The sequence below is a fragment of the Musca domestica genome, unplaced genomic scaffold (assembly GCF_030504385.1).
Source record: "Musca domestica strain aabys unplaced genomic scaffold, Musca_domestica.polishedcontigs.V.1.1 17, whole genome shotgun sequence".
Classification (NCBI taxonomy): domain Eukaryota; kingdom Metazoa; phylum Arthropoda; class Insecta; order Diptera; family Muscidae; genus Musca; species Musca domestica.
This window is the reverse complement of record NW_026712230.1, coordinates 7358814-7383198: the sequence shown is the minus strand read 5'-3', so window position 1 is coordinate 7383198 and position 24385 is coordinate 7358814. Positions and strand designations below refer to the sequence as shown.

Below are 24385 nucleotides of genomic sequence, written 5' to 3'. Positions count from 1 at the left end.
TCATGCCACTTGTCTTTTGTCCAGATTTAATCACATTTATTAAGTGAATCATTCACTTACGCATTTTTTGCCATCTGCACGTACTTTCCATATTCATATCTACATAGCCGGTCATACATACGCGCACACACACACACTCACAAACATTAGATAAGAACATGATCTTGAGTAGTTGTCTGCAAAGTACACGCAATCAATAATGTTTTATATTCTTGTAAATTATTCATGAACTACCAGTGACATAAACAACAACAAAGCAAACGACAAAAAAGTCATCAACAACAAAAACACAAGGGGTTATTGCACTTGTCATGACAAGGAACTTGGCAATAAACCCCCCAATGTTTGCACTCACAATGTTACACAATTAGTATTTGAGGGGGTGAGGGGGGCGAACGTTAGTATGGCAAAATATCTCATGTAGTCATATATTCATCCGAGAGCCTAGTAAAAACAATGGAGGGGAGGAAAGTAATTAGGGAAAAGTGATAGAAAACGATTTAAGGACATCTACTCGGAGAAAACCGAAACTTATAGGAAGAAGAAACTCTAACAGGTTACATTATCTGTCAAAAGAAAACGTCTACAGTTTTTCTTTTTTTCTAAATATAACATATTTTAAGAGGTCTACTTTGGGTAAATAACTTTGGATGACGTCTTGCAAGCACTTTATGGATAACAAACCTTATACATGTTTTCTATAAAGATGGAAGTATCTTTATAGATTTTTCGACATACAAGGCACTTAACAAATTTTCCGTAAAAAAAACCCAGAAAAATCTTGGAAAATCATAAGATTACGAGTTCAATTCAAGCAGTCAATGGAGTAAAAAGAATCCGTCCACGATGCCGCATCCGAAATGTTATAAATACGACTTTTTTTAACCTTATCCCTTAAATCTCTCGACGGAAGTGAGGTCGGAGACGACCGCGTCTACGTAAGTCATCGACGACTTCTTGACCGAACGGCGGTTCTTCTTAATGTTTTCAGTCTGTTTTCTCTCCGTATAACCTTTCGGATAATACCGTTTCGCTTTGAAAACCGTGTCAGGACGCGAAATGGTCACACAAGAGCCCGGGAGTAGCGTTCCAAGAATATAGAAGTAGACAAATTTGAGTACCGTGCTAGGTCTCCAAGAACAGAGACATCCGAAACAATGACCTGAACGTCTCCGCCAGAACTGGTCTCCTTTGGCCATAGATAAGTGACGAGATGTTTTTATGGCAGACTCTTGATGGGTTTTCGAAAATATTTTAAATACCCTCTGTCGAGAGGGAAACTTTTACAGGACTTCTAGAAAGAGGGAGGTAGAGAAAGTCCTTTAAATGTCTTTAAGGTGTTTTAGGTAAGGAATACCTTGTACAGGTCTTCTGTAAAAAAGAGCTTTTAAATGAGAGATGGCTATGCCACCCTGGAAAGGTCTTATTTTCTTTATCAAAGGGCCTTTGATAAAGTCTTCTCCGGACAGAAACCGATGAGAAATTTTCTGAATACCATATGGCCTTTTAGAAATCTTCTGTGGATAAAAGACTACAGATCTATGGGTTGACGTCCTTTAAAAGGACTCCTATGGATAAAGAACTTTACAGTTTTTTTTTTTCAAAATTTTTCAATTCAGATGTTAGGTCTAAACATTTTCCAAAATTAAAGGGAATAACCTTCCTCATTTTTAGGCCAAAGCATATTTTGTCCTTAAAAAATGTATGTATTTTCGACAAAAGAATTTTTCGAAATTCTTAGGCAATTGCATTTATAAAGAATCACATCTTTGGGGATACCTTCCATATAGATCCATCCTTTTTAAAGCCTGGTAAGATATATTCTTTTTAAAACGGATATGTTTTAAAATTTATTTAAAATGAGGCTTAGCGTTTTCTGAAAGTGGAGGGAATTGCCTCTCTACCAATACCTTCCATATACACGTATTCTTTTTAAAAACTGAAGAGGAAATATCTTCTCTAACTATGTGTCCTTTTTCCATTCCATAACATTACGAAATTTTCCTGTCCTGTGTAGGTCACTTTACAATGTCTTTGAATTTTTTCCTATATTCAGTAGATTAGGGGTTTTCCAGTAATTTTGAAATTTGGTGATACAATGTTATTTACGGTAAACATTGTAAATAACACCTAGTACGGAAGCTTAAAGAAGAGTGGGCCGATATCGTAAATTTTCATACCCGTTCTATTTTACCGCCTTCCTTTCCGCGCCACCTAACATACCAACGTTGTTTGTCATCAACGTCATCCACAAAATATGCGCAAGAAGAGATACAACTATTATCATTTTTGAACGGGCCTCAAGTGCTTGTTTCCCAAAACCCTTTGTTCTCTCTCAAGTTTACTTTTCCATCCATGGCACACCGTGCCATGTGTCATCATTCATGAGACATTTGTTTGATTACTGTCTTTGTTTGGGCTGTCGTTGTTGTTGCTGCTGCCACCGTTGTTGCACAAAGAAGAAGAAGTAGGCGTTCAATTACAAAAACAAATACAAACATTGACAGAAGCAGCAGAGTGTGAACAACATTCAACATCAGCCGTTAGCAGTTGCAGTGGCCAACAACAGCAAAGGGTGTTGTAACTGGTGCGCTGCGCTGGCGATGTTGATGCAACTGTTATCAGTTCAAACATGATGACGATGATGATGAGGCGATGATGACACAAAGTTAAAAGTTTATCACAATCATGGACGGTAGTCAACTTACCCACCCATCTTCGCCAACGCCATTGCCATCATCTATGCAACATTCTATGCCAGTCATCATTGTCTTGTGCTCCAATCTTGTCAAGATTTATTTAAACCTGGTGACCAAAAGAACGGAAGACGACACAGAGGGCATGGGCACAGGCAGGCACATTAGGCTAACAGACATTGCCTATGGCAACCGAACCACGCCACCAAAGAATGTAGGTGTCCTCTTCTAAGTTTTAACAAAAGTTAGCTGGTGTTACGGCCACAGCTTCTTCAACTTCGTTGTTCCAAGAACAATGAATAGTTACTTGGAGGCGAAAAAAACGAGCGATGATGATGTTGAATATTTGAGGTGGGCTTGTCGCGCGACTCGTTGCTGAACTTAATTTAAATAATAATTTCCGTTCCGATGGATAATTAAATGATGACGTCGGGCGGCGGTGGCAGTAACAATGTTGACGATAATAGCTTGCAACAGCACCATGAAAAGTAGGCTGAAAATTACTTTTGTTTGCTTTGTCGTAGAAGAAGAAGAGTAAGGCTGTGGATAAGTGATTTGCAAGTGGTGGCATTGACGTTATAAACACACATTTTTATTCACAAAGTGGAATTGAAGTCGATCGGGCCCAAAGACGTAATTTTTAGGCGTAATATGTTATGTAATTGAATAGAATCTGTAATTTTGATTGGTTCCTCCCAATGGGTATGAAGTCAACATTTCATTTCCGGCATTATTGCTACATCAGAGCAGAGCTTCACATCGAATTTTCGGAAAATGGCCTCTCCTAATTTTGTTTAATACGGCCAAAATTTGTCTCATATGAATAACTGTTGTAGAACCTAGATCTCTCTGGACGAAGTCCGTTTTAGGTCGTTTAGAGTCGAACGAAAAACTCTCGAAGGAAGCATGAAACTGGGTGTTTCGCAATATATTTTTACAAAAATTAGATTGATTTCAGAGATGGGCAATATCGGTCCACTCCTTCTGATTCCTCCCCTACAACAGTTAAAAATTGATAAAAAAAATACAATCTCGTATTCAGCGAGAGCAGTTCCTGGTATGGTTAAAACTTGGCACATCGTGATATTTGGATAAGACATCGATCAGCATCGAAAATGCCTTGTATTCGTCCACTCCTTCTTGTACCCCTCCCACAACAACATTTTGAGTAAAAATAAACTCTTTAATATTGAAATTAATCAAAAGATTTTCCACAAATTTTCAATTTTTTTTATTTTTGTCTATATTTGAGCTAGCGTAATAAACTAAATATGAATGCAAAAATTTTGAGAAAAAAGAAGTTAGCGAACCGCCGATGTTAGAATTTTGATATGTGCATGAGGTCAGTGTTGGGAGAGATAATGCCGGATTTCTGGAAATTCAAAATATAAATGTACAAAAAGTACTAGAAATTTAATGCGTATAGAGCTGAAATTTGGTAAGGTTATCGCTGAGACAAGCAAAAGGACATTTTTGGAAATTCGTTCTAAAAAGCACTGAACTTGGTACCATTTGTTGGACGGATCAGATAAAATCTTGAAAACTCATGATTAATATAAGAAGGTGTTTTGGAAATGTGTACATGGTTTTGGAACTGTACCAAATTTGGGACAATTTGATGTTGGGCAAACAAAAACTGGAAATAAGAAATATTGGTATTGGGGTCACTGATGTTGGGTATGGTTGAAATAAGAGGTGATTTTGGAAATATGTACTACAAGTATACGAATTTTGTGCTATATTTCGTATTGGAGGGACAGGATAGAGCTTGAAATCTAAGATTTCTCATTAAGGGTGATATTTGGTACGAAAAGTACGAAATTTGGTATTTGGGGAAGGAATAGAGTTGAAAATCTAAAATTTAGTATTACAATTATTTTTTGTTAATATATGGATACCAATTTGAAAACTCATACTAAAAAGGTTATACATATTGTATTAAATTTTGTAGTTTGGGAATTTGAAAACTTTTAATGATTGTCGTTGATGGGGTGTAAAATAGATGTACAAAGAAAATTTGATAAGTGTACTGAAAGTATGAAAAATCAGTCAATGTGGTACCATTTGGTATTATGTAAAGTCGTGAATTTTGCCATGAGAGGAAGTAAGCGAAGTAGGCTTGCTATAAAGAAGTGGTTTTGGAAATGTGTACTAAATGTAATAACTGTACTAAATTTGGTACGATTTGGTTTTTGGTTTTGGGATGGAGCTAAAAATATGAAATGTTGGTAATTTTCGTCAAGATAAATTTAAATTTAATTAGCAAAGACACGAACCAAGGTGATTTTTTCCGGTTCAGAAAGGCTTAATAAAGAGAGGGAGAGAGAGAAAGGTGGTATACCAAAGAAAAATTAAAGTTATTTATCAAATTTCAAAATTTTGAAGCAGTGGGTGCAAATGAAAATCTCGAGGAGCACTTTCCGAATATATGTACCTTATAGGCAAAACGAATTTCAGACTTAGGAATTTTTCGAATTTTTGAAATATTGTTGCTTAATTTGTCCCTTTGGATCCTTTTATCTGCAATTTCCCTCAAATTGAGCGATATTTTTTCCGGAAATTCCATAAACTCCTATATTTGAAAAATTATATTTTGCCTATAAAGTCAATATATTCGGAAAGTACTCCTCGAGACGTTTCATTTGTACTCAGCCTCAACACCGCTCAAATTGAGCGATAATATTTCAGAAAACTCGAAAAATTCTGAAATTTGGGTTAGCGAGGTTTTGAAAGTACGTACCTAAGAAAGTGAGAAAAGTACTAGATGGTGTAAAGTTTGGTATTTGGGAATGGGAACTGTGAAATTTTGAATGAGGGTTGCTGATGCATTTCATTTGATATGGTGGTATTAGAATATTGATATTTGATATAAATATTAAGTTTGGGAAGTTGGTTTGATATAAGGAGGTGGTTTTAGGAAATGTGCACTAAAAAGTACTAAATTTGACAAGATTTAGTTTTAGGAACGGATGAAGCTTAAAATGCGAAATGTTTATACTGCCGGTGGGTTTGTTGGTGTAAAACGATTGCAAAGATTTAGAACTCTGAATTTTTGTAAAGAATGATTTTTAAACGCTTTACAAAACACATGCAATTCAAAAAATCTGACGAAATCTGTATTTGAGTTGATATAATTTAATGTTTGAAGATCATTATATGCAAATGTTGACCAATTGCGCATTTCCAATCGTCCATCCGCTTTGTCCAATTTTGGAATATGTTTTCTTTTTCACCCCCTCTCTCTCTTCAAAGAACAAAATCGTTCTACAAGGACACGTAAAGTAGAAAATGTACTGAATTTGCTATCGGCCTTTAGAGACCGGAAAGAGCTGTAACGCGCATTTTAGGTTAATAGCGTTGGTAATTATAAACATAATAGTGTAAAAATTTATAAAATATTAAATATCTCATATTGGGTTTTTCGAAGAGTTAGAACTCTGAAATGTTATAATCAAAATCAGATGTAAGACTAATTTTCCGGAAGTTCGTACTAAATGTGTACAAAGATGGGCCGCATGATGAATGTTATACCCTCAGCCATATGACTACAGAAGGTATATATCATTTGATACGGCCAAAAAGTGCCTCATCGAAATAAAGGTTTTAGACCCTAGGTCTCTTTGAACCAAATCCGTTTCATGATGTTTGAAGTCGATCTAGCAAAGTTCGTCCGTTCGGTTGTCTGTCTGGCTGGTGCGCACAATAACTCGAGAACGGAGTATCCGATTTGGTCCAACTTGGTACATTGTAATATTGTGACCAAACTTAGATCGAGTTCGGAGATTGACAATATCGGTCTACTCCTTTTGTTTCTTTCCCCACAAAAGGTCGAAATTTGAAATTTTCAACAACAAAATGTTTTAATGTACAGAAAGAGAAAGGATAATCCAATCCGGTTTGCTCCAACTTGGCAAATCCTACTGTTTGCATTAGTGCTAGGTCATGTGAGATAATGGATAATATCGGTCGACTTCATCATAAAACGCTAAATTAACATTCGATTCCAAAACGATCATAAAATATGAAATAAGCATCCGGTTTTCTTCACACATCCTTTTATTTCTACTAATACAGGACCTGCTGTGAAATTTGGATTAATCGGTCAACATTTTGAATATCCACGAAGCTCATAAAACGTCCAATTTTCACCCACTGTGTTGAGTAACACTTGTGAGTAGCAGTATTGAACTTGTCTTTTACTGTACCTTCTCCATTCCTCGCCCCTAAGTTGTTGTTATATATTATAGCAGTTGACACAACTGACAAGCAAACGTCCCGTAGGTATTCCCCCACACCGGCCATATTCATTCTTATCAATTGCTTTTGAGATTTTCTTTTTATTAACCCACATATATTCTTCATACCCATAGATATACAATAAAATTTGAACAATTTTGTAAACCGACTTAACTAATGGATATTTTATTGGAACAGAACTTTAAATATTTTTATTGCCTTTAATTAAATTTTGAAAATTTTACTAATAAGTTCAGTTGGAATATATTTTAATTAATTTATTTATTTTTATGTTTTAAACCAGCACTTAACCCCCATTTTTTGTGAGTTAACACCTTTTGCTTTGCAGCAGAGCATATGTTTTCTGAGTTAAACAATTGTTATCAGAACACAAAAAACAATAACAATAAAAGAACGTTAAAAGTTTTGTTTTCCAATTTTCTATGTTTTGTATTCGTTTTTCATTCCCTCACTGCTGATAAACGTTGATTGGAGAAGCAGCACAAAGTAAATAAATCAGAATAAACAAAATAAAAAACTGAGACAGTTTGTGTTTTTAGTTGAGTGCAACGAATTCCAGGTGCCCTACAAATAGAAACTAGATTGAGTTTTAGTTTTGCTATATGAGGGTTAATTCAATTAGTTATAAAAAATAACTGATCTGTTGATCTGAAAAGAAAAGGTGAACTCTTATTTAAATGTTCTTCAATTTCCAAGTTAATATCTCTGATATAAGTCCTTTAGAAAACTAGCAGTCCTTAGAAAATCATAAAAATACCTAATTATCCGAAATCTACTCTAATAGTCCTTCAAAATTATCTTTAAAAACTCACAATTATTACTGAAAATTTTCAATCTTTTTAAAATTGGTGATTATGGATTTGATACTCTTTAAAAAATCTACCAAATAGTTCTAAATCTAATGTATTAGCACTTTTAAAATCTCTTAAAAACTAGCAATTACAACTGAAAATTTCCAATCTATCTTTGTTTAAATCCTTGATAATGGATCTAATGACCCAATAAAATTGTGGCGGCAATTATGGCTTTTATCGTCCTTTCAAAATCTTTTAAAAAACAGGACGATTATAGGACTTATAGTCCTTAAAACAAAAAAAGAAATAAAAATACATGTTGAAAGCTCACATATGACATTGTACATTTCGTATGACCTGTTATTTTCACTTCATCTAATACTGACAAAAATTTTGGGATGTGCGAAATGTAAAGAAAATCGAATATTTTTTTTTTAATTTCGTGCGAATAATTGTTTATCAAAACTTTAACCTTTGGTGCCACTAGGTGTGGGCCGGTAAATTTCATATTCACAACATAGCTTTGGTTGAGAGAAATATTTAGATATATCAAGTTTGAAAAGAATCGCTGACTTGCTTCGGAAGTTATGAGAGATTGCTTTTGAAAGAATTGAAACCCTTCGTAGGGTAGGTACCAGAAGGGGCGGGCCGATAACTATTATCTTTATATTGCATTTAATATTGCATTTATGAGATTTATAATTATTCAAATTATAAATCTCATGAGGGAAGTACCAGAAGAAGTGGTCCGATATTTTCCATCTTCACGCCAGATGTTGTGTTGATAGAAGTATTGGAATGTGTCGAGTTTTAAAGGAATCGGATGCTCATTTCGCGTTCTATGTGCTTTATAGTTATTCAAAATGGTGATTATTTGTGGGGGAGGTTATTGATGGCGTCCCACTCCCAAGCCCATTTTCGCACCAGACCTGGCACAGACAATATTGGGATTTACAAAGTTTCCACAAAATCGGAGGGTTCCTTCTCGTTCTATAAAGGTAAATTTTTGGTGAAAATTTTGACCTCTTGTGGGCAAACATTGTCCATTTCTAAACTCGATCTAAGTTTAGTCATAACATTACGATGTACCAAGTTTGGACCAATCGGACACCCTTCTCATGAGTTGTCATGCGCAATAGCCAGCCAGACCGAAAGACAGATGGACGGACGGACGATCACTCCTAGATTGACTCCAAACGTCCTGAAACGAAGTCCTGCTGAAGCTTGAAAACATTTTCTTTAAAAATACAAGGTTACTAACCCTGCTGAACCTTCGAAAAATTCTCAATTGCTGATCTACTGACCCTTCAAAAATATTCTTCAATTCTCCTCTGGTTATACTTAAAAAAATATTCTAAAAAATATGATTATTTCTCTGCTTTGAATGATACACATTTATATACGTCTATGGCGGTGATTCCTTGAACAATAATTTGTTTTAATAATACATGTGCTGAGCCCTTAAATATATATATATATATATATATATATATATATATATATATATATATATATATATATATATATATATATATATATGTATATATATATATATATATATATATATATATATATATATATATATATATATATATATATATTATTACCTTGAGTCTTTGAAAAATATTTATTTAAACACCCATGTTCATAGAGCTGATTCCTTGAAAAAATAAATCTATAAATCTAAATGTTATTTTAAAAATACTTTTTAAGAATCCACTTCTATGGTCCCGAGTTCTCTAAAAATTCGGAAAAAATGGATTCCTTGAAAATTTGTTTGTTTTAATGTTCGTGTTTTGATCCAGAGACCTCTTAACAACACTCAAAAAATTATGTTTTTTAAATCCTTGTTAATTTCTTAAAAAATTATTTCTAAAAATCCAAGTTGAGTCCTTCAAAAATATTTTTTTTTTCATCCACGTTCATTCCTTTAAAAAATTAAAATAAAAAAAACAGTCAGTCATTTAAAAATATATTTAATATTTTGAGGTAAAAATGATAATATTTGAAAAATCCATGTTTATTTTTTCGAGTTCTTTAAAAATATTTAAAACAAACTACTTTTATGGCACTGAGTCCTGGAAAATATTTTTTGTATCCACGATTATGGCTCTTGAAAAATATTTTTGGAAATTCACGTTTGCAACTCTGAGTTTTTGAAAATATATTTTTTTAAATATCTACGTTTTTGACTCTGAGTCGCTAAAAATCAAATTTTATGGTTGATATAAATACATTTTTAAAAATCCATATTTTTGCTACTGGCAGCCATTCATATACATTCTTAAAAATATCCCCTAGCCATTGTTCTTCAATATTTTTTTCTAATTAAATTAACAAACCAATTATTTGTTGAAAGCAAACCTAATGATTTGTCTAATCGGATCCCGCATGTGTTTGTAGCGTACCCAGCAGCTCGAAAACGTTATTCATTCATATTTCGCCCATTGCCACCAGCAAGCACTACCACCACCACCAATACAGCCCATTTTTTTGAGAATGGGGTGTTATGGTGGCCGCAATTAGTCACTGATTGCAACGCAGCGCGCCAACACTTGTGGCTTCAAGGCATTTGTCAGGCACGCTCAACCACAGACGACTTTCGGACAGAAGACAATGTGAAATTGTTATTTGAGTTAAAAAAAAACAATATTTTAAAAATAATTCGGAAAAAAGACAAGCGAGCGATAAGGCTGTCAGTTTTTAAATATAAAGTGCCGCGTGTGTTTGAGTTTTCTTGGGCTCATCTCGTAAGAGCGACTTACGTACGTGTGGGTGTGTGAAACAGAATATTCAAATCAAAACAAAACAAGTAAACAGATTGTAACAGAAGAACGTGAAAAATGTACACAAAAGAATTGATGAATCACATCGGTGATTATTTGCAACGCATTATTGAGTTACAGGTCTTGGATACAGCCAAGAACAAAGATCGAGGTAAATCGATAAAACAACGAATCGTATTTGGATATTCTCTGATGTAACTAGAAATATGATAATGACAATTGTGAGAGAACGAGCCTAACTCGATCGGGTATCACATTTTATATCTATTGCAATTTGCATAAAAATAATATTTTGTAATATTTATTGAAGCATACTGTAATTGTATAACAATATCTGCCTCTTCTAAGTTTTTAACTTATGCCACTGGGCGTTATCTATTATTCGTTCTGTTTTTGTTATCAGTTATTGTGAAATTGCAAATTTACTCAATAAATTATCGAGTTTTTTTGTTTCTTTGACATGCTTTTCTTGGAAATATGTAATTACATACATACATATGTTTGTTCATTTTTAGAGTATTTTTACAAAGAACATATTTAGGCATGAGCGTTGGCATTTCATTGAAATTAAAGTGCATTGGAATATATTCCATGGATAAATTGATAAGCATTGTTTGCTCGATTTTTATGCCAGTATGGAGGGTATATTAAGTTCGTCATTCCGTTGGTAACTCATCGAAATAATAATTTTAGACATAATAAAGCATATACAGGGTGAGATGAAGAAAACAGAACCAACTTCAGACTGCTGTAATTTCTAAGCCATTCGTCCGACAGCTGTAAAAATTATTCCAGTACCAGCTCATTATATTGTTTACAAGTGTACAAAAGTATTTTGGTGAGAATTTTCCAGAAAAAAAGTTATTCGTGATGGAATTCAAGCGTTATAGTGTGATTTCTTTATATTTGGCTGGAAAACCACAAGTGGCTAACGTTGGAGCACTCCAGCATTTAAATGTAAAGAAATCTTTTGTGTCTCGTACCATCGCTCGTTACCGTGATACTGGTAGCGTAGCCCGACGTCAAGGAAGTGGACGGAAGAAAACAGCAACCTCAGCAGAAATGGTTCGAAAAGTAGAGAATCGACTTGATCGAAACCCGCGTCGCAGTGACCCGCGTCGCAGTGAACATATCGCAATATTCCATTCGGCAAATATTGAAAAATAAGCTCGGGGTAAAGCCATCGAAATTCCAAAAAGAGCAAGAACTTACACCGCAACAGATAGAAAATAGACCCAACAGAGCTAAAGAGTTGCTTCGCTTGGCCGAAAGTGGTGAATTGCCGGATTTTGTTTTCTCCGATGAGAAAACATTCGTTGTCCAGCAGTTTGTAAACAAACAAGATGATCGTGTTAGCTTGCCAAAGAGGTCAGCTGAAAATGTGCACCTTCGGTTGGCCACCAGAACTCAAGCCTCAAGCCGGCCATGGTGATGGTGTGGGCCGCCATAACAGCCAATGGTCGCTCTCCGCTCGTATTAATCGACCGTGGCATCAGAATAATTACCGAATATTATCGCGAAAATATTCTGGAGGGTGTATTAAAGCCTTGGGTACGCAAACATTTTGGCCGTAGACCTTGGACATTCCAACAGGACTCAGCACCGTCACACTCAGCACAAATCTAAACTTATTCTAAAATTCGATACTATTTCCGACATTTTTTACTTCCGTTCAATAAAATTTAAAAAATGGTAAAAATTATGACGTTTGACTTTATTGCAGTTTGTTGCAAAGATACCCACAAACTTTAGTTATCAGATAAAATTAATCACATTTTCTAATTGATTTAGCTTAATTTGCTTTCATATATAATTCTTGCAAAAATAGTTTAGAACCCCCTTACAAACATTCATTCGCTTACTTATAATGGTCAGTGTGTGCTGCATACTTTTATGCTTTCATCACAGCTGATCTGCTAAAAATCTTATGTTACTAATTTTCAATTTTGAATTAAGAAATCATTAAGTTAAATGGAAATAACTAATTATTTTTCTCCTAATTTCAGGTAAGGAAATTGCTTTTGAAATGATGCAATCAAAAACAGTGAGTAAATTTTCAAGCATTTCGAAATCGATTTTTTACAAGAAAAATACTGAATTGAAAACCAGTAGGGGCTGGTCGACTATATGACACCACTATTTTTTTTTTTTTTTTTCAAAACTACCCGTAACAAATAAACATTTATATTGGGAATTAGTGTAAAGTAAATCATACTAACTATGATTGTTATCGATTGTGTGTTCAAGCTCTAAAGTGGTTTAAATTTGAAATCGGATGGAACTGATATTTGAAAGTTATAGCTCAATCGAATTCAACTTACAAATATAAATCCGCCCATTTGTCAACCTGCTGTCTTAAGGCCAAAGCTTTGAAATACTTGCTTGTATTTGTATTTATTGGAATTATATTTTTCAAGCAATCTAATCAAAAGTAAATGTGTGATGCATACTTTTAGGTAGTGTGAATTTCTATTTTACTACTGATTTGAATTGTTTTTACAATAGAGCTTAATTAAAAGACGTATGGTTGTGCATGCAAAATTCCATTTTATTTCATAATTTTTTTATTCAAAACTTTCTCAATTTTCAATTACCACAATTGGCTTGACCGGGCCAAGTACATGACAGGGAGACCGTATCAAAATGAAGGCCAGCGGCACAATTGTACTCGTAACGTACACCTCCAGAACATTGGTAGAAACGATTACAATCCGATTGATTGGCAAAGTAACCATCACTGCTGCATCCGGCAGGGGCATTGGGTTTACTCACAACTGGTGCCGAAGTTACAACGACCGAAGGTTTCCTAGTTGTGACCGTTTGTGGAGGATTTGGATTCGAACTACTACTTCCACCCAAGGCACTGTTCAAGGCATTCAACAGCACATATTTCTCACCACATTCACCACGGAAATCGTCGGATTCCAAAGACCATACCATGGCACCACCCAAATTCAAAGAATTTGCCAATTGGACTTTCATGGCAATACTCTTGGCATCATCGAAGCCGATCCATTGATTGCCATTATAGGCATAGGGTACTCCATGGGCATTATCAAACTGGAAGTTATAGCCGGAATTTTTCAATTGGCAAATTTCATTGTAACCCAAGAAGCCACGTTGTTGGGTGTATGGTCCCGGTGTTCCCTCGCCCAATTGGGGGGCACCAGCCTGAGGTTGTTGGGCGTAGGCGAAGTGACGGCCATAAAATGCCAAGCCCATAATGAGCTTAGAGGCAGGGGCTCCTGGAAAGTAGTGTCAAAATTATTTTAAATTTCGACTTTGGACGGATTAGAACTTACCTGCATTCAACCAATATTTAATGGCAGATTCAACATTGTTTTCACCTTGACCCTTGAGCGGTGAATTGTAAGATAATGTGGCCTGGTTATGGAAATCATAGGTCATGACATTGATAAAGTCCACATATTTTGCAATATTAGGAATATCATACGAAATAGCAGCCGTTGTTGCCGAGGCTCCCACAGCAATGCCCAATTCCAAGTTCAATGGTGATAAACTGCGCAAGGGAGAAAAGAAAATATATTTTTTTTGATCCCAGAGCTAATTAAATTTATCAGCTTCAGATTGATCAGTATTCAGTGCTCCGAAATGTTCGCTCGTATCCGATTGGAAGTGATATCCTCACGAAATAGATTGGAAAAAATCGGGTATATTATTTTGTATGCCACTCGAATAAGTTAGAGTATACTTTGGTCGTTTTTGAGTAGGAGTAAAATACTTCCCGAAATCGGGGAGATTCTACTCTCGATTTCGAAACAAAAAAAAAATGTATTGCGGAGCACAATCGCCATCTTGTACCAACAAAACATATTGTAGTGTTGAACGGGTGTTTCTGTTTTTCTCTCTTGTTTTTTTTTTTAATGGAGAACTCTCAATCGCTCCCACATAAAACAAAAGAGCGGAGAGCATACTTGTACTCTTCGAGTTCTCCCGCTAGCGAGTAAAATAGAGCAAATCGGAGTTCTGATATGTTTCAAGTTTCCATACTTACGCATTCTTCAATTCCTTCAATAGAGTGACAAAGTTCTGTTTATCCCTCGGTGATGATCCTTCACGTTGTGCCGGATATTCCCAATCGATATCGAGACCATCGAAACCGTATTGTTTAATAAAAGCCAGCGAAGAATCTATGAATGCCTTTCTCTTATGGGGATCAGCAGCCATGGCCGAAAACTTGTCAGAACCTTCATTCCAGCCACCAACAACGGCCAAAATCTTAAGATTGGGATTTTTGCTTTTCAACTGCATGGTTTTACGGATCATGCCTGTTGGAGAAGAATATAACCGTTACATGCAATATCTGTTTCAGTTAGAGATAGAAACAAAACATTGTCCGACAAATTTTAATTTTCAAAAAAATAGATATGAAAGCAGAGTTAATACCGGAAGACATCCTTTCATTATACTTATAGCGTGTCTTGAGCAATATTAGTGAAAACAATACGAGGATTTTTTTCTTGAAAAAATTAACCCTCAAGCGAGCCATCAAAGGTGTTTTTTGGCACTTTTTTTCAAAATATTGTTAAAAAAACTACCTTTAAATGGAGTCATAAAATTGCACTATGTTGCCCAGATCACATCAAAAATTAAAATTTTTGTTAAACACCAGGAACCCATAAACGTTAGAAACACATTTAGGGGTTAAGCTCGTACTTCATGTGCTTTTACGTAAAATTCCCCTATACAGGGTGAGATGAAAAAACTGCAATCTACTTCATACTGCTGTCATTTCTAAGCCACACGTCCGACAACTGTTGAAATTATTCCAGTGACAGCTCATTATATTGTTTACAAGCGTACACAAGCATTTTGGGGAGAATTTACCAGAAAACAAATTATTCGTGATGGAATTCAAGCGTGATAGTGTGATATCTTTATACTTGGCTGAAAAATCACAAGTGGCTATCGTTAAAGCACTCCAGCATTTAAATGTGAATAAATCTTTTGCGTATCGTACCATTGATCGTTACCGTGATACTGGTAGCGTAGCCCGACGTCAAGGAAGTGGACGGAAGAAAACAGCAACATCAGCAGAAATGGTTTGAAAAGTAAAGGAGCGACTGGATCGAAACCCGCGTTGCAGTGGCCGAAAAATGGCTCTTGACTAAACATATCACAATATTCTACTCGGCAAATATTGAGAAATGAGCCATTGAAATTCCAAAAATTACAAGAACTTGCACCGCAACAGAAAGAAAATAGACTCAAAAGAGCTAAAGAGTGCATCGCTTGGCCGAAAGTGGTGAACTGCCGAATTTGGTTTTCTCCGATGAGAAAACATTCGTTGTCCAGCAGTTTGTGAACAAACAAAATGATCTTGTTTACTTGCCAAAGAGGTCAGCTGAAAATGTGCACCTTTGGTTGGCTACCAGAAGTCAAACGGCGATGGTCGCTCTCCGCTCGTATTATTCGACTGTGGCATCAGAATTAATGTTATCGCGAAAATATTCTGCCTTGGGCACGCAATCATTGTGACCGCAGACCTTGGACTTTCCAAAGGGACTCATCACCAACGTACTCAGTACGCGCCACCCAAGAATGGTTATAAAATGAGGTTCCTCGCTTCATTTTCATCGCACAATGGTCACCAAAATTTCCGGATACCAATCCGTTAGACTATTGTGTCTAGAGTATTTTGGAATACAAGGTTGGCCCTAAAAAATACCAAAATGTCGATCACCTCAAGCAAGCGCTTCGCCGGGAATGGGCCAAAATACGTATGAGCAACATTCATTTGCCGTTTGAAGGCCATAATTCGTGCCAAAGGTGATCAACTCGAACAAATCTAAATTTATTCTAAAATTTGATGCTATTTCCGACATTTTTTGCTTTCATTGAATAAAATTATAGTTGCAGTTTTTTTTTTATCTCTCCCTATATACTTATATACTTAAAATGTGCAGATTTCAAGGAATCTCAGTCCCAATACTTCCAAAATATGAGGAAGTGGGGGAAACTTGCCCGCTTCTTTGGGGTTAATTTGGGATGATAAGTTTTAAAACGCCGATGCACGGATATCCTATTTTTGCACCACTTTCTTAATCTGCTTAGTTGTAATTCATATTTTTTTCTTTGATTGCACAGTGTAGTTAGAGAAAAAGTAGACCTTTCGATTGTGGACTTCAAAGGCTAGATTTTTGGATTCTCCGTTCAACTTTTTAACTTAGAACATACCGCGTCGATCCCTTTGGATTTTATATCCATTATTTAATTTTTTTCATCGGTACACTTACCCAATCCCGTATCCATGTCAAGCCATGTATCCAAGGATTTAAATCTTCCACTTGGACCATCAATTCCAAAGAAGCTATAACTTATGTGGGTGCACAAAAATGGATCAATGTTCTCGGCCTCGAAATTGCCGTTGCCGGTGCGATATTTGGCCCAGGTGCCATAGTAGCAGTTGACCATTTTCTTGGCTGCAATGAAGATAGGAAAAAACAAATTATTTTTATTTTTTAAACATTTTTTTACAAACATCATTCCATAAGAGTTTTTTTTATTTATGAGTTAATTTAAAACCACATTTGGAATGGAGTTTTTCTTCCCTATTTATCATAAAAACACAAGCCGTAAGTTAAATTGAGAAAAAAAGTTCTTAAATACCCACCATTGACCATGGCCCCCAATGAGGCCAAAATGAATAACGAAACAGCTAATTTAATTTGGAACATTTCTACTTCTTTCACCCGATAGTTACCGCGAAGTATTAATGTTCTACCTTGACACTGAGGGTGTTTTTATAAGTTGCATTAGCATAGCGCCCTGACATAATACCGTCGGATGTTATTTTTTGATTATTTGCAAAAGCAGGCGGTTGTTGACAAATATTTCTGCCTGTCTAATATTTACGCAACTTGGTTGATTAAATAAAAAAAGCTGTTGTATTTTGTTCCAACCTGTATGTTGTTGTTGGTAACTTCCCCACTCAATGACGAGTAATTAACACAAAACATATTTCCTTTGATTCTTCTTCGCAGTATTGGCAAATATTATTTTCAATTTGTGCATAAAATAAGTGAAAAATTAATTCGAGCTGGGTGTTTATCAATTTACGCATTAAGTGATTCAGAGTTTATTTTTTGCGGCAATTTCGATGTGTGAAATCCACTAAAATATCAATCAATACTAAGAAGTAGTACGGAGTAGCAATTTGAGATTATGAAAAATACATTTTACATAGGTATGGAACGTTTGTTTCCGACTAAAAATTTTCCCAAGAACTCACACATAGCATATAGAAGTTTGTTTTGTGAATCAGAATTGGATCTAACTACGAAAAAAGTTGTTAATATCAGATAAATCATAATTATTTGCCGAAAGAGTAAAACATATCATTTGTTTATTGGAGAAGTTTTTGTTCTTGTTTTTCAAGAGCCATAGGAATGTTAAAAAACACACAGAAAAATGCATGAAATCTTTATTTGAATTGATTGTACGGTCCCTATAATTTTGTTTTTGAAGATTATTTCATGCAAAAGGTTTATCCCAAGTGAGAGTTTCAAATGATCATTCCGCTTAGTAAAATATTGGCATACACTTTCCAACATTTCGGCCGATCTCTCACGGATAAATGCTACAATGTTGTCTTCCAATGCATAAATTGAAGCGGACTCTTTTATATACAGGGTCAGAAAAATGCACCACAGTCAAACGTTATAATTTTAACATTTTTTTTAAATTTTATTGAATGAAAGCAAAACATGTCGGAAACAGCATCAAATTTTAGAATAAGTTTAGATCTGTTTGAATTGGCCACCTTTGGCACGAATTATGGTCTTCAAACGGCCAAAGAAACCGTCACTCGCTTCCCGAATGTTGCTCTGCGGTTTTTTGACCCATTCCCGGCGAAGCGCTTACTTAGGTGATTGACACATTGGTATTTTTTAGTGCCAACCTTGTTTCAAAAGAAACTCCAGACACAATAGTCCAACGGATTGGTATCCGGAGATATTGGTGGCAATTGTGCGCTGGAAATGAAACGAGGAACCGTATTTTGTAGCCATTTTTGGGTGGCGCGTGCTGAGTGTGATGGTGCTGAGACCTGTTGGAATGTCCAAGGTCTGCGGCCAAAATGTTTGCGTGCCCAAGGCTTTAATACACTTTAATACCCTTTAGAATGTTTTTGCGATAATAATCGGCATTTATTCTGATGCCACGGTCGACCATCGGCTGTTATGGCGGCCCACACCATCACCATGGCCTGCGCTTGAGTTCTGGTGGCCAACCGAAGATGCAGATTTTCAGCTGACCTCTTTAGCAAGTAAACACGATCATTTTGTTTGTTTACAAACTGCTGGACAACCAATTTTTTTCTCATCGAAAAAAAAAAACAAATTCGGCAGTTCACAATTTTCGGCCCCGCGAAGCAACTCTTTAGCTCTTTTGAGTCTATTTTCTTTCTGTTGCGGTGTAAGTTCTTGCACTTTTTGGAATTTCAATGACTTTACCCCGAACTCATTTTTCAATATTTGCCGAATGGAATATTGCGATATGTTCAGCTCACGAGCCATTTTTCGGCCAATGCGACGCGGGTTTCAGTCAAGGTCGCTTCTTTACTTTTCGAATCATCAGCAGAAATGTTTCTGTTTTCTTTCGCTTTCTTCCTTGACGTTGGACTACGCTACCAGTATCACGGTAACGAGCGATGGTACGAGACACAAAAAAACTATTCACATTTAAATGCTGGAGTGCTCTAACGATAGCCACTTGTGGGTTTCCAGCCAAATATAAAGAAATCACAATATCACGCTTGAATTCCATCACGAATAACATTTTTTCTGGAAAATTCTCACCAAAATGCTTTTGTACGCTTGTAAACAACATAATGTGCTGTCATTGGAATAATTTTAACAGCTGTCGGACGAGTGGCTTAGAAATGACTGCAGTCTGAAGTTGTTTGCAGTTTTTTCATCTCACCCTGTATATTTCAATGTTTGAAGATTATTTAATGCAAATGTTGAGTGTCTCTCAATTTATTCATCCAATACCAATTCTTTCGTAAATGTTGGTATGTATTTCACGAATAAATGCATCATTGTTGTATTCCAATGCGTCCATTGAAGCTGGCTCGTCTGTATATCGTACGATATTATCATCGATCATCGATTCGTCTCTCTATGAGTCCATTGTCACGAGTGCTGTGTGACATCTGACACCACATGCTTGGAAAAAAGTTTGATATCATCTTCCGGTGGCGCTCACCATTTCCCAGAATTGAAGCATCTTTGAAGAAGTGAGGTCAAGTAATACCACTAGCCCATAGACCTCACCAAACTGTAACTTTTTCTAGATGCATTGGCAGCTTTCTTGCTTTGCATTGTTTCTGGCTGATCTTCACGCCACAACCGACAATTCTTCTTATTTAGGCACAAATAAAGTTAAAAATAATCTTAGTCGTTGTTTCAAAATCGCAGAATCAAAACTTTCTTAACAGAGGACGCTTTTTGATAATTAAATTCAAGGCAAATTACAAACGAACAACGATTGCAAAGATGAATCATGGTTAAATTATAGACCAAGCTTTTTCTCAATTTTTGGATTAAGATTCTGTGGAATCCGCACATTTTAAATGTGCGTGAAGATAAAAACGTTTTTAATTTTCGAACACTTTCAGTTGTATAACAGTGTATAACAGTTCAAAAACGTTTTTGTATATGAGCGGAAAATAAAAACGATTTTCTAGGTTATAATAAAAACGTTTTTCAAGGTTATAATAAAAACGATTTTCAACGTGTTAGAATTTTAATCTTAGTGATTTGTTTGATATACGAAAAACGATTTTTATTATCCCCTAGTAAATAAAATACTAATACAGAAATAAACACATGAAATGAAAATACATAATTTAAATTGTCAATGTGTAAGAATTATGATTATAAATATAAATAAATAAAGATTTTAAAGGACAAAATATGTTTTGGCCTATATCTCAGGATCAAAAAAGGATACGCGTATATGGAAGGTATCGTTAGAAAGGTGATTCCTTCTACTTTCCGAATATGTATTGATCTAAGCATTTCATTGCAGAAATTTTGAGAAAAAAATTTATCATCGAAAAATACGATTTTAAAGAACAAAATATGTTTTGGCCTATATCTCAGGATCAAAAAAGGATACGCGTATATGGAAGGTATCGTTAGAAAGGTGATTCCTTCTACTTTCCGAATATGTATTGATCTAAGCATTTCATTGCAGAAATTTTGAGAAAAAAATTTATCATCGAAAAATACGATTTTAAAGGACAAAATATGTTTTGGCCTATATCTCAGGATCAAAAAAGGATACGCGTATATGGAAGGTATCGTTAGAAAGGTGATTCCTTCTACTTTCCGAATATGTATTGATCTAAGCATTTCATTGCAGAAATTTTGAGAAAAAAATTTATCATCGAAAAATACGATTTTAAAGAACAAAATATGTTTTGGCCTATATCTCAGGATCAAAAAAGGATACGCGTATATGGAAGGTATCGTTAGAAAGGTGATTCCTTCTACTTTCCGAATATGTATTGATCTAAGCATTTCATTGCAGAAATTTTGAGAAAAAAAATTTATCATCGAAAAATACGATTTTAAAGGACAAAATATGTTTTGGCCTATATCTCAGGATCAAAAAAAGGATACGCGTATATGGAAGGTATCGTTAAAAAGGTGATTCCTTCTACTTTCCGAATATGTATTGATCTAAACATTTCATTGCAGAAATTTTGAGAAAAAAATTATCATCGAAAAATACGATTTTAAAGGACAAAATATGTTTTGGCCTATATCTCAGGATCAAAAAAGGATACGCGTATATGGAAGGTATCGTTAGAAAGGTGATTCCTTCTACTTTCCGAATATGTATTGATCTAAGCATTTCATTGCAGAAATTTTGAGAAAAAAATTTATCATCGAAAAATACGATTTTAAAGAACAAAATATGTTTTGGCCTATATCTCAGGATCAAAAAAGGATACGCGTATATGGAAGGTATCGTTAGAAAGGTGATTCCTTCTACTTTCCGAATATGTATTGATCTAAGCATTTCATTGCAGAAATTTTGAGAAAAAAATTTATCATCGAAAAATACGATTTTAAAGGACAAAATATGTTTTGGCCTATATCTCAGGATCAAAAAAGGATACGCGTATATGGAAGGTATCGTTAGAAAGGTGATTCCTTCTACTTTCCGAATATGTATTGATCTAAGCATTTCATTGCAGAAATTTTGAGAAAAAAATTTATTATCGAAATTACGATTTTAAAGGACAAAATATGTTTTGGCCTATATCTCAGGATCAAAAAAGGATACGCGTATATGGAAGGTATCGTTAGAAAGGTGATTCCTTCTACTTTCCGAATATGTACTGATCTAAGCATTTCATTGCAGAAATTTTGAGAAAAAAAATTATCATCGAAAAATACGATTTTAAAGGACAAAATATGTTTTGGCCTATATCTCAGGATCAAAAAAGGATACGCGTATATGGAAGGTATCGTTAGAAAGGTGATTCCTTCTACTTTCCGAATATGTATTGATCTAAGCATTTCATTGCAGAAATTTTGAGAAAAAAAATTATCATCGAAAAATACGATTTTAAAGGACAAAATATGTTTTGGCCTATATCTCAGGATCAAAAAAGGATACGCGTATATGGAAGGTATCGTTAGAAAGGTGATTCCTTCTACTTTCCGAATATGTATTGATCTAAGCATTTCATTGCAGAAATTTTGAGAAAAAAAATTATCATCGAAAAATACGATTTTAAAGGACAAAATATGTTTTGGCCTATATCTCAGGATCAAAAAAGGATATGCGTATATGGAAGGTATCGTTAGAAAGGTGATTCCTTCTACTTTCCGAATATGTATTGATCTAAGCATTTCATTGCAGAAATTTTGAGAAAAAAATTTATCATCGAAAAATACGATTTTAAAGGACAAAATATGTTTTGGCCTATATCTCAGGATCAAAAAAGGATACGCGTATATGGAAGGTATCGTTAGAAAGGTGATTCCTTCTACTTTCCGAATATGTATTGATCTAAGCATTTCATTGCAGAAATTTTGAGAAAAAAATTTATCATCGAAAAATACGATTTTAAAGGACAAAATATGTTTTGGCCTATATCTCAGGATCAAAAAAGGATACGCGTATATGGAAGGTATCGTTAGAAAGGTGATTCCTTCTACTTTCCGAATATGTATTGATCTAAGCATTTCATTGCAGAAATTTTGAGAAAAAAATTTATCATCGAAAAATACGATTTTAAAGGACAAAATATGTTTTGGCCTATATCTCAGGATCAAAAAAGGATACGCGTATATGGAAGGTATCGTTAGAAAGGTGATTCCTTCTACTTTCCGAATATGTATTGATCTAAGCATTTCATTGCAGAAATTTTGAGAACAAAATTTATCATCGAAAAATACGATTTTAAAGGACAAAATATGTTTTGGCCTATATCTCAGGATCAAAAAAGGATACGCGTATATGGAAGGTATCGTTAGAAAGGTGATTCCTTCTACTTTCCGAATATGTATTGATCTAAGCATTTCATTGCAGAAATTTTGAGAAAAAAATTTATCATCGAAAAATACGATTTTAAAGGACAAAATATGTTTTGGCCTATATCTCAGGATCAAAAAAGGATACGCGTATATGGAAGGTATCGTTAGAAAGGTGATTCCTTCTACTTTCCGAATATGTATTGATCTAAGCATTTCATTGCAGAAATTTTGAGAAAAAAATTTATCATCGAAAAATACGATTTTAAAGAACAAAATATGTTTTGGCCTATATCTCAGGATCAAAAAAGGATACGCGTATATGGAAGGTATCGTTAGAAAGGTGATTCCTTCTACTTTCCGAATATGTATTGATCTAAGCATTTCATTGCAGAAATTTTGAGAAAAAAATTTATCATCGAAAAATACGATTTTAAAGGACAAAATATGTTTTGGCCTATATCTCAGGATCAAAAAAGGATACGCGTATCCTTTTTTGATCCTGAGATATAGGCCAAAACATATTTTGTTCTTTAAAATCGTATTTTTCGATGATAAATTTTTTTCTCAAAATTTCTGCAATGAAATGCTTAGATCAATACATATTCGGAAAGTAGAAGGAATCACCTTTCTAACGATACCTTCCATATACGCGTATCCTTTTTTGATCCTGAGATATAGGCCAAAACATATTTTGTCCTTTAAAATCGTATTTTTCGATGATAAATTTTTTTCTCAAAATTTCTACAATGAAATGCTTAGATCAGCACATATTCGGAAAGTAGAAGGAATCACCTTTCTAACGATACCTTCCATATACGCGTATCCTTTCTTGATCCTGAGATATAGGCCAAAACACATTTCGTCCTTTAAAATCGTATTTTTCGATGACAAATTTTTTTCTCAAAATTTCTGCAATGAAATGCTTAGATCAGCACATATTCGGAAAGTAGAAGGAATCACCTTTCTAACGATACCTTCTATATACGCGTATCCTTTTTTGATCCTGAGATATAGGCCAAAACATATTTTGTCCTTTAAAATCGTATTTTTCGATGATAAATTTTTTTCTCAAAATTTCTACAATGAAATGCTTAGATCAGCACATATTCGGAAAGTAGAAGGAATCACCTTTCTAACGATACCTTCCATATACGCGTATCCTTTCTTGATCCTGAGATATAGGCCAAAACATATTTTGTCCTTTAAAATCGTATTTTTCGATGATAAATTTTTTTCTCAAAATTTCTACAATGAAATGCTTAGATCAATACATATTCGGAAAGTAGAAGGAATCACCTTTCTAACGATACCTTCCATATACGCGTATCCTTTTT

General features: G+C 34.7%; 2 protein-coding genes across 11 annotated transcripts in view; one reads left to right on the top strand and one right to left on the bottom strand.

Annotated features, from left to right (window-relative positions):
• Nucleotides 1-24385, top strand: part of LOC131801614 (F-actin-uncapping protein LRRC16A-like) — a 137688-nt gene that overhangs the window by 14346 nt on the left and 98957 nt on the right. For 2 of the 10 annotated variants that reach the window (XM_059120448.1, XM_059120447.1), the window contains exon 1: nucleotides 10293-10684. The exons of 2 other annotated variants lie outside the window; for them this stretch is intronic. In XM_059120448.1, the coding sequence (XP_058976431.1) occupies nucleotides 10591-10684 (94 nt within the window). In that variant the 5' untranslated portion in view covers nucleotides 10293-10590. Of the gene's footprint in view, nucleotides 1-10292; nucleotides 10685-24385 lie in introns of those variants that run through there. 6 more of the 10 variants (XM_059120442.1, XM_059120446.1, XR_009341879.1 and 3 more) reach the window with 3 other exon arrangements.
• On the bottom strand, nucleotides 13061-17320 carry LOC131801616 (chitinase-3-like protein 1). The gene is made up of 5 exons (XM_059120450.1): nucleotides 17168-17320; nucleotides 16791-16976; nucleotides 14549-14822; nucleotides 13836-14053; nucleotides 13061-13778 (listed from the first exon to the last, which is right to left on the bottom strand). The coding sequence occupies exons 1-5, from the start codon at nucleotides 17229-17231 to the stop codon at nucleotides 13120-13122; spliced, it is 1401 nt and encodes a 466-aa protein (XP_058976433.1). The 5' UTR covers nucleotides 17232-17320; the 3' UTR covers nucleotides 13061-13119.